Consider the following 13,345-nt stretch of genomic DNA (forward strand, 5'->3'; position numbering starts at 1 on the left):
AACACAAGTTTTTCAGAAAATAGATACCAGTAGATATACTGGCGAGCTTCAACAGCATGCACGATCCGCTATAACCCCTAACAGTCCCTGGAAGAAAAAAGTGCTCTATAATTCTCCCTTCCCCAGGTTTAGTCACGCTGCTTCATCTATTACCTCAGAAGCCGGGGCACTTTATTTGATGGGGGGACTTTGTGGTAAAAACGTGTTTGGAGATATGTGGATTGTAGAGCCTGTGAAGAATAGCTCTGATGGAGCGGACGATTATCCATATATTGCATCTCCAATAGAGAATTTTGAGAAAATCCCATCTCCAAGAATTGGGCACTCTTCAATTTTGATAGGAAATGCATTTATTGTATTTGCGGGGGATACGGTTACAAACACGACTCAAGAGCTTGACAACAAACTTTATTTTTTCAATATTACATCGCTCAAATGGACTATCACTTCTCCTGAAGGTTCAAAACCGTGTGGAAGATACGGGCATCAAATTGGTGTTCTCAATTTTGAAAACGATGCCAGTCCATCAAAATGGTCGAGCTACCTTTATGTTTTTGGGGGGCAAGTAGAGAACGATTATTTCAATGATATGTGGAGATTTGATCTTTCGAACTTTAGGGACCCTAAGACCCAATGGGAGAAAATCGCTATTAAAGATGGGGATGTTGTCCCTCCAATGATCTCCAACCATACTATGACCGCATATAACAACAAGTTTTATGTGTATGGGGGAACGGATGGGATCACCGTTTTCAATCATCTTTTAGTTTTCGACTCTTTTTCAAACAAATGGGAGCTTTGCAAGTTAAAAGGCTCCGTTATACCACCCCCTCTGCAGGGACACGCGGCAGCAATATACCAGAATCTGTTATTTATTTTTGGAGGTAAAACAGTTGGCGGTGAAACCTGCGATGGACTCTATATTATCGACCTGAATACCCTAACTTGCTTTCAGCTGGAATCTGATCTTTTTTGTTCGCCCACTCAAAGGTGTGGTCATACAATCACTGTCGACCCTGTTCATGAAAAATTGCTGGTAATGGGCGGTGATCAGTTGGACAACGATTTTACTCATGTATCTGAGACTACAAACAAACTCATTCAAGATTCCCAGTTTGAATACCCAAACTCAATCATATACCAATTGGACCTTCAGCTTCTTCCACACTTTTTGAAGTTCACATCTAGTCTGAATAAACAGCCTACAGTCAGATCACCACATAGGCTCAGAACGCCATCTGAAATATCTATTGACAATATCAATGAACCTGTTGGTATCAGAAGAGGGTCTAGTAGGGTAAGTCAATATGCTGTTTATGAAAAAGTGAGTGACGATGATGACATCAAAGAAGTATCTGATGACCCAATTGATGAGTATACGGTGCCTAATCCTACCCTAACCCGAGGTGAAGATATGAGTGTACCGAAACTCAAACCAAAAAATGACAACAAGAACTTAGCTCTCACACTTCTCGATTCTGGATCAGAGTCCAATAAATCAGAAAAAACTTACACTCCACACGACACTGTGAGTTCCTATGGAAAGGCACTTAATGCGCCAGAAAAGAACGAGCCAAATCTAGATGCAACTCACGATGTGCGAGGGGAAAGTATAAGTATTACAAAGGACGCTGTAGCAAAGCCTGCTACAGACACCCATCAGAGCGTTGTGAAAACTCCTGGAGGCAAAGATTCATATGAGCTGAGTAAACAAGAATATGCGGGTGAAGATTCTCCTGATCCATCCATTAGGAACGGCTTGTGTTTGGGTTCAAGAACTGTGGAAGAGTTCACGAACATGCTACATTCACTTAAAAGGGAAATGGCTGAGAAGGTTGAAAAGGCAAATCTTCAACTCAACAGTCTAGAATCCCAACGTCAGGAACTTATCAAAGAGAATGAAGCGCTTAGGTCACAGATTGCTAGTGCAGCAGTTGGGCAAAGAGAATCAGTACAAGATGCATTAAATCAAAACGAGCTTTCCCACGTGGGTTCAGTGAGAAGCTTTAGTGATAGTCAGTGTATTGCATTGCAAAATCAAGTTATACAACTGACAGCGAAGAACACCGCACTGCTTTCCAAAGTGAAAAATTATGACTGTCTATTTGAGGAACGTTTGCAAAATTTGGACAAACTCAATCTTTTGGTTCAAGAACAGGAGAGGAGCATTAGGCTACTGAAATCGCATTTGAAAGGTGAGACATTTATATCAAATAAAATAACAGAATTGGAAAGTCGAATCAAGTGCGCTGAGGAAAAGTCAAGGTACTTGTGTGACATCATTGGAATCAGCGATCATCCAACTTCCGATGCTTTAGAATCATTTGCTGATGAAAGGAAAAGTTATTATAAACAAGCCAGTCAACTTTCAGAAAATATCGACAAACTTCTCAATCTTTGGAAAGATGCTCCAAGAGAGCATATTCTTGGTCACCTAGTCTATGACTCAAATTTACCTCGTCAGTTGTCAGGTGCAAATGATGGTAATCTATCAGAAGAGCTGCAAAAGCAAGTCAAAGAACTTTTAGCAAGCAAGAAAAATGACGAGGAAAAGATTAGCAAACTCTCTGAAGAATTGAGATTGTATACTGTCAAAACTAAGGAGCTCCAAGATTCATACTCAAAATCTTACGCTTCGCTTAAAAACTCGCATAAGGCGCTTACGGTATCTCAAAGCGAAATTGAAAAACAGAAAGAACTAAACAAGCGTTTGGTGACTGAACTGAAAGAATTGCAAATGAAAAGCATGAACACTGGCGACAGAGAAATGAATGCTAGCTCATCTGTCAAAAATGGCACCTCAGGAATTGATACTTCCTTTGACGCCCGGTACGATTTCAAGATCAAAGATTTGGAAGCAGACTTATTTATTGTGAGTCAAGAAAGAGATCAGTTGAAGGAAGAAGTAATACTGTTGAAAAAAAAGCTTTACGCTGTTTCATCTTGAAACTGTTTTGCTGATATTTAAGATATAATACAAACTTTTAATCCAATTTGTCATCCATCCAATTTATTTGAGCTTCTACTTTTGAGTCCTTGATTCCATTCCATCAGTATTCTGACTTTTTCAGTGAACTGTCATCAGAGCACTCAAAGCCGTCTACCTTTCTTTCTCGGCTTGTGTCATCGAGATTGGAGCTTCGTCTCGTTTGTTTACCATGTAATCCGTAGGACCGACGTTTAGAAAAAGATGGTGTGCGTGGTTTTTTTGGTGATGATGAAGGGGTTGAGGTTTCGGATTCCTCATCCGCCGCAAGATTGTGCTTAATCTCGTTTACAAAATTCCATAACTTGCTGGATACTGACTGAACTATGTCATTTGAGTTATGGAATTCTTGTTCATTCGGGCGCTTGTCAGTGCCCTTCTGTAAGGAGGTGTCTACTTCTTGATTTCCTTCATCAAAAGAGGATGAACATAATAGTCCTTCTGAATTATCAAGGTGATCACTTGTGCGCTCCGAACCAGAAAGTGAAGAGTTCATGAACGCTGGGGTTATGTGCAATTTCTCGAATTCCTGGTAAATCAGCGAGTCAATTTGTTGGAACAATGTAAGAGGTTTGGCAAACCATGATCTGCCAAAGTCGTCCCTCAGATCGTCATCTACTTTGTCTGAGAAATTAGAATTTAGAAGCGGGTCACCAAAAACACCTGTAGTTTGTAGTCGTCGTCTTTGTAGACTATTTGGAGATTTTGGAACATGCCTTTCGAATATCGCATGATTACTCCTGTGTGGCTGACCAGATCCAAAATTTGTTGTGAGTTCCTTTTCAATACCAATCTTTAGTTCCTGAATCTCATTTTCTAAATCCTTTTTTTTGTGGGAAAGTGCGTTCATTTGCTGGTTTATCTCTAAGATCTCCATTTCTTTGGAAGCCAAAAGACGAAGGTCATGCGACAATCCATGATCTTGTTGATCTGATTCAGAGTGTCTCGTAGGTGTTATTGATGGGCTCTTTAAGGATGAGTTCTTTGCCATGTTTGGCAGGACTGGGTCTTGATTGAAACCTTCCTGCTTCGCTGAAGAAGCTCTTGAGCATTTCCCCGTGTCAGGGGTTTCAGTGCCAAAGACAGCAAGTCCCAGATTAATTCCAGTTCTTTTGTTGCTTTGCAAGGAGCCATCTGCATCCTCCCCGCGATATGGCGAAGCAGGATTGATACCAATATTTTCTTCTTTTTGTTCTTCAAGAGCATCATATTTGGGCGTCACTTGAGTGTGCACAGTTGAGACGACTTTAGTATTTAAAGGCTGGTTTGAAACTTTGAATGTTCGATTCATTGGCATATTTCAGCGTGGAAACTAATGGTCTGTGGCGTTTCACTGTCGCCAGTTCGCGTTTCTATCAGAAGCTTCGACTTTTATAGCTCAATAAAATACTCAAAGTCTCCAGATAAGAAACTACAAAATTGCTCCCGCAAAACCGCGGTTAAATTTCAAATCGTGTTAGAAGTAAACTTACAAAAATATAGACAAATACCACCGGTCTGAGAGTAAGACCTCTTACTTTAAAGTGGAAAGCGATTACTAATATGAGTAATGTCGACCATGTTTTTCCCCTGGTTGATCATGACTCTAACTCTGGAGGTGATCAACTGGTGTGTATAATGCCTCACCCTAAATTTGTCGTCAAGACCAGGTTGATTAAGCCGTACAGAGATTTACCTGCTAGGACCAAACTTTTTGTCAACGTTTGCTCCAATGCTAATGTTCCATTGCCAGGAAGCTTGTCTGATCCGATAGATTGGAAATCTCTCTTCGTCTCCATCGCTAATGATGAATGGCAAATACCTATTCTACTTTCTCCTGACCTGAGAAATGGTAGTGATAAATCCGGGAATTCATCTCTCATAATTGACTGCATTCTAAATGAAAAAGCTTTCAAAATGATACTTGCCAACATCTCCTTTAGAGACATTGTCATAGAATGGTGCTTTGATGCGATTGAATCGCGATTTGATGATGATATACTCATCGATAGACAAGTGAAAGCTTTGCCGAAACGAACATGTATGGGAGAGTTATCTACGTTTCAAATAAAATCCTCAGCATTGAGAGAGCTCTCAAAATTGACTCTCTTTCCTTATGAACACGATCAACACTCATTTTCAAATGCTTTCAAATCTGAATCTCGAGATGACAGCTCCATTATAACACCTTGGCCAACAAGGATTGCAAAATCTGGTGAGATCAACTCCACGGGAGCCAAACAAAAGACAGTATTACAACAGGATTTGAAAGTAAATGCTTACTCTCACATCAATGCTCTCAATAATGTTCCTCAGCTTAGGACTCTAGATCCTGAGGAAACGGAAGATTCCTTTATCTCTCATGTGAAATGTCAAATCCCAAATAATTCACATGATGAATTAAAGTTAATGTACCACAAAAAATCTAACTGCTTGATTGTGACAACCAACTCCCCGATCAACGATAATTCACCCATTAAGATTCCCTTGGCAGGTTTGATACCTAGCGTTATCGAGGCAGTCTGTGTCAAAGACGACTACAAGGCAGATATTTTGCATATATTTCTTAAATAGCATGAAAACGTCCTAGAATCTCTACGCACAAGATCAACTTCTTCCCTTGCCAGAAATCACCCACGAGCCAGGTATCGTTTGCATTTGTAGTTGGTGATCTGATCTTGTCTCAAGGGCTTCTCTCAATTGATACCAATCCAAACATGACCAGTCTGAGTATTTTGGTTGAATACTAAAAAGCTCCTGAAGTGAAAGATCATGAGACACTTTCAACGCCACTAATTCTAACATACATTTTGAGGCGTCAAATAGTTCATTTACCTCCGCAACTAGCAATATTAGACAGCTATCATTGATTGACTTGTCACCAAACTTTAGCCCTTTGTAAGAGTAAATATGCTGAATATTAGGCATATCTATGGAATCGAGTGAGTCCTTAAGGTTCAAATCATATAAGTAAACCCTCTCATAATCGTTGTAAATTAAGTAGTGTGATTGTTGAATAGTTACGATTTGTATATTATACATTGGTCCGAGATGATGATAGACATTTTCAGAAAAGAGGTTAGGAATTATGGTAGAGATCACAAGTTCAGAATTTCGGAGATGATATAGTGAGTTTCCTATCACTTGAAAATTAAGTGCGTCCTCAGTATTTTGGATAAAGTATGATTCAACACTTTTACCACTCATGAGGTAAACTGATGTCCTTAGTGGACTAAATGCAGCGAAAGAGCTATCGCTTATTCGCCAAACCTTTGAACACGATTTCTGAAGCCTGATCATCAGATCATCGTCAAAAGTGCTCAACTCTTTGAAGTGAAGAGTTCCGCAAGACGTTAAAGATGCAAACACATTATTGTTGAGTAACACCAAATCTTGAGTATCGGCATGACCAATTCCACTTCTTACATGTGTCATATAAGCACGATTGATTTTGAAATGATGCAAGACTCCATGGACCTTGCATATAATACTAAGATCTCTGTTATCGGATTCATATATTGACGCGTGAGCAGTAATACATTCCAGCTGATGAATGACGTGTGGTTCGGGTTGCAACATGAAAATATATATCATTGACGACGTAAATACAACACCATATGAGTTAGTGAACTTACATGATAATGCAGTACCCTTGAAAGTGGTGAAAACTTTATGTGTAGCAACTAGGGCAGCACACTTTGTAGTCACTAGTACATTTGCCGCGACCCCAATTACATCCCCCAGCTCCTTGATGTTGATGGGGCATTTTTTGATTATAGCAGTATCCTCCTTCAATGTTAACTCATAAAGGTATCCATCCAAACAACGTGCAAATAAGTGGTAGACATTTATTGGATATATTTCACAAAAGGATTCGTAAACAGGAATTATGATTTGCTTAACCCTTAACTTGCTACGCAGTTTGATTGAAGTCACATTATTCGAATCGTCCTGCAAGACTTCAACAAAATCAGCTGTACGATTAGCTGAAGAAATTTTAGTAGCTTTTGAGTCTATGAGCAAATCGGTGACCCGCACAAAGAATTGTTCTCTAAATATCCTCAAAACTTCAAGTTTCCATCCTTTCGAGAACTTGAGCAGGAAGATATTTGAGCTTGATATCGCAAGATATCTATGATTTCTCAGTCTGAGCATCTGCCTTGGTTTGATGTATTCACTCACCAATTTGAGTTTGTACTCAAAATCATGCTTCCTTACTGTATATTTCAAAAGATATATGCCTTTATTCGGGTCACAAATGATAGCATGACCTTCCTGTATGAATAGAATATCGGGTATACTACCATTTGAACAATAAATTTCTAACCCTTCGTCGTAACCAAGGGTTCTGTATTTGTTGCATGCACTCGATCTCAAGACAACTCTAACCTTCTGTGAAACTATTAAAAGGTATCTGTTTCCAATCGGTATGATTTTTCGAATATTTCCATCTTGACTACGAGCAAGGCCGAAAATTTGAGAATTGCTGTTCGAAAGCTTGTAAAACCTTGAGTCAAATCCATTTGAACAAGTAATAACCTCTTCAACAAGATTTTCAGCTTGTCGATGTACCCAAGGCAGGCATAATGTTCTGCAGTGAACAGCATACATGACCAAAACGTTTCTTTGACTTTGTGAGAAGAAATCTGGCCCAAGTCGCAAAACACCGTCGTCCTCATAGGGCTGAAAAATTACTTTGCAAGCATTCACGTATACGCGATACAGCTTCTGCTGATTATGGACGATTGTGAATCCTGATATTACCCCGTCAATGAAAGATTTCTGACCATACTGGTAACAATAGTTGCGTTTCTCTAAGTTATGAGCACAATAAGCAATTTCAAACCGCTCGTTGTTCCACGTCAGCATGATCGTTAGGAATTCTCCACCACAATCAACTATAACAAGCAAATATCGTTCAATGACGCATACGTGACACATATTTACGTCATGTATCACCAGTTTTCTGACCGGTTTCAAATTCATATCGTAAATTACAACCTGAGAGCCAAGATTGATCACGACATAATCCAGCCATTTGATCACGATATATTCCTGCCTGTTCATATATCCTTGTGCAGGTTTGGTAGCTTCACTATTAATCTCCATCCCCTGCCTTTGTTTCCCCTAAATGAGCTATCCAAATCTAATTGACTTTTCTTATTTTCAAATTTGAAAACACAAATATAATACAACCCACCAAGAAAAAAAATTAGAGCCTACTCATCTTCGAAAGTTCTAATGCATTACCTTGTTTTGTGTCTGATAAGGATTCTCTATTACTTCCGAACCTTCAAAGGGTGATATGGTAAGCAGAACAGGGCCTCTCACTACAACCAGCCCCAGGTGGCGCGTTTGACTTGACAATGTGTGGCTATCGCAATCCTCCTTCAACGTTTCGACGCAGTTGTCCAGAACGAGGTTCATGAGCTGGTCAAATCCTTTCAGAACCCCATTCACTTTCCTTCCTCCTAAAAAGGTAATCACAAGTCTTTGATTTTGATATTTCTGTAAGTCCAAAATTGCATCCCTTTTAGGACCTTCTAATTTGTCCCTCTTCTGTCGCGGTCTCTCTGACTCATAAAGTTAGTTTTCGATTGTTAGCTGAATAACCTACCTCCATTCTCCGATTGCGAAAATAATTATTTAAATAATGTCAACATTTTCAAGTAAGTCACTAATTATGAACCGTGGTCAGGGCCCAAAACCATTCAAGGTTACATTAACAAATGGTTTATCAAATTACAATTTCAATCACCGCTAGCACATCCTCGACATCCACAAGATCTGCAGGCTGGGTTTTGTTGTGTTTCTATACTTTTTGGAACCCTGCAAATACAAGTACTATTCGCGTTAGATTTTTCGATGCATTGCAAACAACACAGATTTTCATAACCCTGTTTTCTCCATTTAGCGATAAGTTCAGCGTCTCCGTATTTGTGGTTCAACAACCAATCATATGTAGGCCTTGTTATCAACTTTTTCTTGTAAAACATCTCATATATGTATCTTGATCGTTGATGATTAATTTGGGAGATTTCCCATAAGCTCTCGTGCTTAGGACGCCCCATTTTTGCTATCTTAGATTCCGAACGCTTCATTTTCTCTTCAAATTTCACCAGAGTTGGCTGTAATTTCCAAAACTCTTCGGGAGTTTTAGAGTTCGAACCCTTGAACCTTGGCATTTTATCAAAGTGTAGTAAGGGTCCCGCTATACTCAAAGTTTTAGAAAAGTGTATGCATACTACTCACTCATAAAAAAATAAAAGAAAAATCGTGGAAAGTCGATACATGATGGATTATGTAAACGTTTTCGTGACTTCTGACCTTACCTCATCGGAGAGACGGATCTGTCTCAACTGGACTATCGATTTCTTTAAGTCGCGATTAGAACTAGTTACTGGAGTTCCAACATCTGATCAAAAGGTTTGGATTTATAAATCGGCTGACGCCGCTGAACGTGAGGAGATAACAGCCCATGGATCACAAACTCTCAGTACATATCATATTAGACCACACACAAGAATTCACGTCGATAATACGAATACAAAGTCAGTGCTGAAAGAATTAGAAGCAGAATTCAGCAATAGTACTGGCCAACTCTACGTGATTGATGATGAGAAATATAAACAACGCAGTGATAGCGTGCTCAAGTGGAAAATGGAGAATGGTTATGGCGAATTCGACCCTCACTTTCAAGCAAAACATTCCTTATCAGCTCAGGAGATCAAAAACAGGGCGGAACTTCTCCGAGTCGGGCAATCGTGTGAAATTTTGAGTGGAAATACATCCAAATCTGGTGTGATAAAGTTCATTGGGAAAGTAGATGAGATAGACGATGGCAAGTCCATATGGGTTGGTGTCGAGCTGGACCTGCCTCTAGGAAAAAATGACGGCAGTTTGCAGGGAAAGCGAATTTTCGACTGTGAAAAAAACCATGGATGCTTCGTCAAGCCCTCCAAAATTCGTTTGCTTCATACCGACCCAATGATGCCTTCTCCAAACTCTGAGGACGAGATTTGACTAGCTCATCTCTACCGCAAGTAGGGCGCCTGCAGTTCAAAAAGAAAATGTGCCTGAAGTTGTTACTCCTTATCTCAAAATGATGTGGCTCAATCCATCTAACCTTGCTGTAGCTCCAATAATACGTCTAGCAAGCTCGTACACATAGAATAAATCCTTAACGCTGTACTGCACTTGACTGACCGTAACGGTAAATATAGATGTTTAACAGAAATGACGTGGAATCTCGTAGAATTTTAGTAGTTATCAAGTAGCGAATCTTTCTTCAGCCCAGTGAGCTGGATGGTTGGCTTTGGAACATCTGTTGGGAATAACTAGAAAAATCATCTGACAAAATCGATTACCATACATCAATCCCAAGAAAATTAAATCACTACCGTTTTCAACGATACTTGAAAACGTTTTTCAAAAACATCGCCGGACCGTACCTTTTTGTACATAAATTGTTAAACCCTGCTCGAAATTAGCGGGAAAAGCTGTATTAATAGGTTATCTGCTTATTTTAGACTTCATCAAAGTATGTCATTTTTCAATTTGTGGGAAGGACTTTCTCAAGAATTCGATATTTATAAAGTCCTCCGTTTGGTTGTCATCATAGGTGGTTATATCTTTTTCAGACAAAGATACTTGGAATTTATGAAACACTATCAAGTCAAAAAACAGCTAGAGGAAGACCATAAAAGGAATACCGAAGCTTTGATTGAAAAGCCGGATATTAAAGAAGCGGAACTTACCGGCGTTGCAGGTAGTGATAATAGATGGGGTTGGGGAAAAAGAACAAGAAGCAAAGTTAAAGCACAACAAAAGCTTTTCCAAAAGCAAGTAGAACAAGCGGCATTGCAGATTTCACAAACAAAGGGATCAGATAGCGATGAGGAAATAAATGAGTTATTGGAGGATTGAACGAAACTCATGACTGGTTGAATAGCTAGACATCAAGAAACTCCTCCAGGTTTATAAAAGGATTACATGGTATGTTTGTACTAGTTAACGCTTTCTTCAACATTTGGGAAATTAAAGCCACCAGCGACTAAGTAAACAAGATTTTCTTAATGTAATACTAAGTCAAGTGATTTTCTGATAGCAGCGTAGTTACCAGTTGGACAAGCATTAGCTGTAGGCTAATCTTATGTTCTAATCACTTCAACATACTGGACTATAAAAAATGCACAGATAATATGATCAAAATCAGAGTTCACCGTAGTAGCAGTTTCCCTACATTTTAGAATTGTACGTCAAACTACAATTTTTTTTCTCACGGCTGGAAATTTAGTTTTCATTTCAAGTTCAAAATCTCACATAACGATGGCATATGGGGAAAAGAAAAGGAAAGGCTTGGCTTCTTTTAGTTTGGATTTTACGGATGCCGGAAGTTATGTGGACACTTCGGATTGCATATACTCGCAGCCCATATCTGGGAGTTTGACCATGAGGGAAAAAGAAGAAGTTTTTAAATTTACACATTTCTGCGATATAATTAACACTTCCTACTATTATACGGACAATCTGTCATCACAAATTTCGAATAAAAACTCTATCACAAAATATAAGAACCGGAGTACATCTGACGAAGGAATTACACGCTACTCGGACAGGTACAGAAAAACGATACAGAAGCAAGATAAAAGTCTAAATTATTATTCTTCGATTTTTTTCCCTAAAGAATTGAAAATTTCTGGTTTTGGACGAAAATCAGGTAAAGGAGGTGCATCCAAGTTTGCCTTTACAACATTCTCCAAACCCCTTGTGACAGAATTGCCCTCGTCGATGAATTTGAAGGAAAAGCAGAAGCATATTATTGAGAAATTTGATAGCGTTGAAGATTTTGACGAAGATGCAGTCGAGGTGGAGGAGGAGGAAGACGAGGAAGACGATGAGTTTGAAGAGGAAGACGACGATGATTACAATGCCGAAAAATATTTTGATGATGGCGAATTTGATGATGCCGATGAGGACGGTGACGATGAGGTCGCATTTTAACGATTCATTGAAGTAAGGACTCATTATTATCGCTTCCTTTGAAGCTTTCTGATTTGTGAGTACGAAAGGTTCATTTTGCACTGATCATTCTCTTGTTTGGGACTGCGAGAACAATTGGAGCCCAGAAATTCGTTACTCTTTCTAGGATAGGCTCTTTTAGAGTCAGTGGGGTAAATTGGACGATTCATTTGTGTCAAAGGGACTCTATGAGATGGTGGCACAGGTGCCATACCTTCTTGGTCTACGTCAGATGTCACTATGCGAACTGCAACTTCCTTGTCTTCTGACGAAGGAAAAGTGTGTTCTGAACTACCTTGCGCTCCACTGTAATCTTTACTAGAATTCTCTCGTTTGTCCAAGTCGAAAACCAGATTTGATAAAAACATCTTTCCCATTCGTAATGCCCCAATATTGCTAGAATTAGTATGTGTCTCAGCTTGATTTTCCTTCGTGCTCTCACAGTAATTTGTTGATTCGAGCTCATCTTCATCACTTGAGTCTTCAAATAGTTTATGCGTTAGCAAGTGTGTTTGCGGCTGGCGCACAGAACCTTCAAAGTCCGTTACATTGGTCTGTGTGACGGGCCTAGTGAAAGTAGATGAAAACTTCCAGGCATTTTTGACAAGCCTTTGTAGAACACTCTGCTCCGTCTCGAACGGCTGACTCATCGGCAAAAATTGGCCTGCTTGTTTTACTTTTTTGTCTTCATCATTATTATTCAACTCCTTGAAATTCTCGCCATCACAGTTAGATGGTTGCGTTGCTTTTGTTGGTAGAATAGAAGGAACAGGGTGCGATAGAGCAGATGAAACCATGCGCAATTTGGTTAAAGGTTCAACATGAGCGGGCACGTCTTTAGACGAGGAGTAATAAGTCATTTCTAGATATATTTTCCCTGCTGGCCTTCCGTTATAGCTCAGTGTAAACCAGTTATCATAGCCCTCCTTGGATGATCTGCGAAGAGCGGGTGTAAAATCTATGTCTGCTTTGCAAACAAGTTCAGAATCTTTTTTCATCTGGTGGTAAACAATGAAATTCACGGTTGTTTCTTCAACGTTGTCGAGGGAAAACCATAATTCATCGTCGAAATGTGGATTCTGTCCGCCTCGGGGTACAATCTTTGTTTTCTGAACTTGATCCTGTATTCGCGCAACGCAGTATGGAGACTGCTTGTCAAGTTTTTTCCTGTTGGGTAAATCTTGCGCTTTGGAAACTATGATTACTAGTTGATTGCTTGGTTGATATAGCCTTACACTGTTCACTTTTGATGATCGGAATGAGTCATTCATGGGCAAATATTAAGCAAGTCTTCGAGTAAAGAAAAATTAAGAGGATAATTTACTCATATCTTATTTTGTAGTGTTGATGTTTTTCCCA

At 39.4% G+C, this 13,345-nt stretch overlaps 9 protein-coding genes across 9 annotated transcripts; 5 read left to right on the plus strand and 4 right to left on the minus strand.

Annotated features, from left to right (window-relative positions):
* Positions 1–183: 183 nt before the first annotated feature.
* On the minus strand, positions 184–4,374 carry OGAPODRAFT_76157 (uncharacterized protein). The gene has a single exon (XM_018356136.1). It carries the CDS (start codon positions 4,281–4,283, stop codon positions 3,051–3,053), a length of 1,233 nt encoding a protein of 410 aa, XP_018211562.1. The 5' UTR covers positions 4,284–4,374; the 3' UTR covers positions 184–3,050.
* On the plus strand, positions 184–4,375 carry OGAPODRAFT_16227 (uncharacterized protein). The gene has a single exon (XM_018354274.1). The coding sequence runs from the start codon at positions 215–217 to the stop codon at positions 2,945–2,947; it is 2,733 nt and encodes a 910-aa protein (XP_018211563.1). The 5' UTR covers positions 184–214; the 3' UTR covers positions 2,948–4,375.
* A 114-nt stretch (positions 4,376–4,489) lies between these two features.
* Positions 4,490–9,199, plus strand: OGAPODRAFT_76158 (uncharacterized protein). Its single transcript, XM_018356137.1, has one exon. It carries the CDS (start codon positions 4,529–4,531, stop codon positions 5,537–5,539), a length of 1,011 nt encoding a protein of 336 aa, XP_018211565.1. The 5' UTR covers positions 4,490–4,528; the 3' UTR covers positions 5,540–9,199.
* Positions 4,490–9,199, minus strand: OGAPODRAFT_16229 (uncharacterized protein). The gene has a single exon (XM_018354275.1). The coding sequence runs from the start codon at positions 8,072–8,074 to the stop codon at positions 5,573–5,575; it is 2,502 nt and encodes an 833-aa protein (XP_018211564.1). The 5' UTR covers positions 8,075–9,199; the 3' UTR covers positions 4,490–5,572.
* Positions 8,728–9,117, minus strand: OGAPODRAFT_44391 (uncharacterized protein; the record flags this gene model as incomplete). Its single annotated transcript, XM_018355469.1, has 1 exon — positions 8,728–9,117. A coding segment is annotated over one exon (390 nt), but the record flags the coding sequence as incomplete, so codon positions are not given.
* Positions 9,200–9,242: 43 nt separating the features above from the next.
* On the plus strand, positions 9,243–10,354 carry OGAPODRAFT_16230 (uncharacterized protein). The gene has a single exon (XM_018354276.1). The coding sequence runs from the start codon at positions 9,260–9,262 to the stop codon at positions 9,986–9,988; it is 729 nt and encodes a 242-aa protein (XP_018211567.1). The 5' UTR covers positions 9,243–9,259; the 3' UTR covers positions 9,989–10,354.
* A 35-nt stretch (positions 10,355–10,389) lies between these two features.
* OGAPODRAFT_16231 (uncharacterized protein) lies at positions 10,390–11,007 on the plus strand. Its single transcript, XM_018354277.1, has one exon. The coding sequence runs from the start codon at positions 10,508–10,510 to the stop codon at positions 10,889–10,891; it is 384 nt and encodes a 127-aa protein (XP_018211568.1). The 5' UTR covers positions 10,390–10,507; the 3' UTR covers positions 10,892–11,007.
* Positions 11,008–11,293: 286 nt separating this feature from the next.
* OGAPODRAFT_76161 (uncharacterized protein) lies at positions 11,294–13,213 on the plus strand (the record flags this gene model as incomplete). The annotated part of the gene is made up of 1 exon (XM_018356138.1): positions 11,294–13,213. The coding sequence occupies one exon, from the start codon at positions 11,294–11,296 to the stop codon at positions 11,966–11,968; it is 675 nt and encodes a 224-aa protein (XP_018211569.1). The 3' UTR covers positions 11,969–13,213.
* On the minus strand, positions 11,311–13,257 carry OGAPODRAFT_76162 (uncharacterized protein; the record flags this gene model as incomplete). The annotated part of the gene is made up of 2 exons (XM_018356139.1): positions 11,311–12,109; positions 12,201–13,257. 2 exons carry the CDS (start codon positions 13,255–13,257, stop codon positions 12,039–12,041), a joined length of 1,128 nt encoding a protein of 375 aa, XP_018211570.1. The 3' UTR covers positions 11,311–12,038.
* Positions 13,258–13,345: the final 88 nt, after the last annotated feature.

Source organism: Ogataea polymorpha (assembly GCF_001664045.1).
Source record: "Ogataea polymorpha strain NCYC 495 leu1.1 chromosome Unknown OGAPOscaffold_3, whole genome shotgun sequence".
NCBI classification, from domain to species: domain Eukaryota; kingdom Fungi; phylum Ascomycota; class Pichiomycetes; order Pichiales; family Pichiaceae; genus Ogataea; species Ogataea polymorpha.

What these genes read in the sequence shown, in the direction of transcription:
- OGAPODRAFT_16227 (XM_018354274.1), top strand. Translation starts at nt 215, where the DNA reads ATGTGGATTGTAGAGCCTGTGAAGAATAGCTCTGATGGAGCGGACGAT.
- OGAPODRAFT_76157 (XM_018356136.1), bottom strand. Translation starts at nt 4,283, where the DNA reads ATGCCAATGAATCGAACATTCAAAGTTTCAAACCAGCCTTTAAATACT.
- OGAPODRAFT_76158 (XM_018356137.1), top strand. Translation starts at nt 4,529, where the DNA reads ATGAGTAATGTCGACCATGTTTTTCCCCTGGTTGATCATGACTCTAAC.
- OGAPODRAFT_16229 (XM_018354275.1), bottom strand. Translation starts at nt 8,074, where the DNA reads ATGGAGATTAATAGTGAAGCTACCAAACCTGCACAAGGATATATGAAC.
- OGAPODRAFT_16230 (XM_018354276.1), top strand. Translation starts at nt 9,260, where the DNA reads ATGGATTATGTAAACGTTTTCGTGACTTCTGACCTTACCTCATCGGAG.
- OGAPODRAFT_16231 (XM_018354277.1), top strand. Translation starts at nt 10,508, where the DNA reads ATGTCATTTTTCAATTTGTGGGAAGGACTTTCTCAAGAATTCGATATT.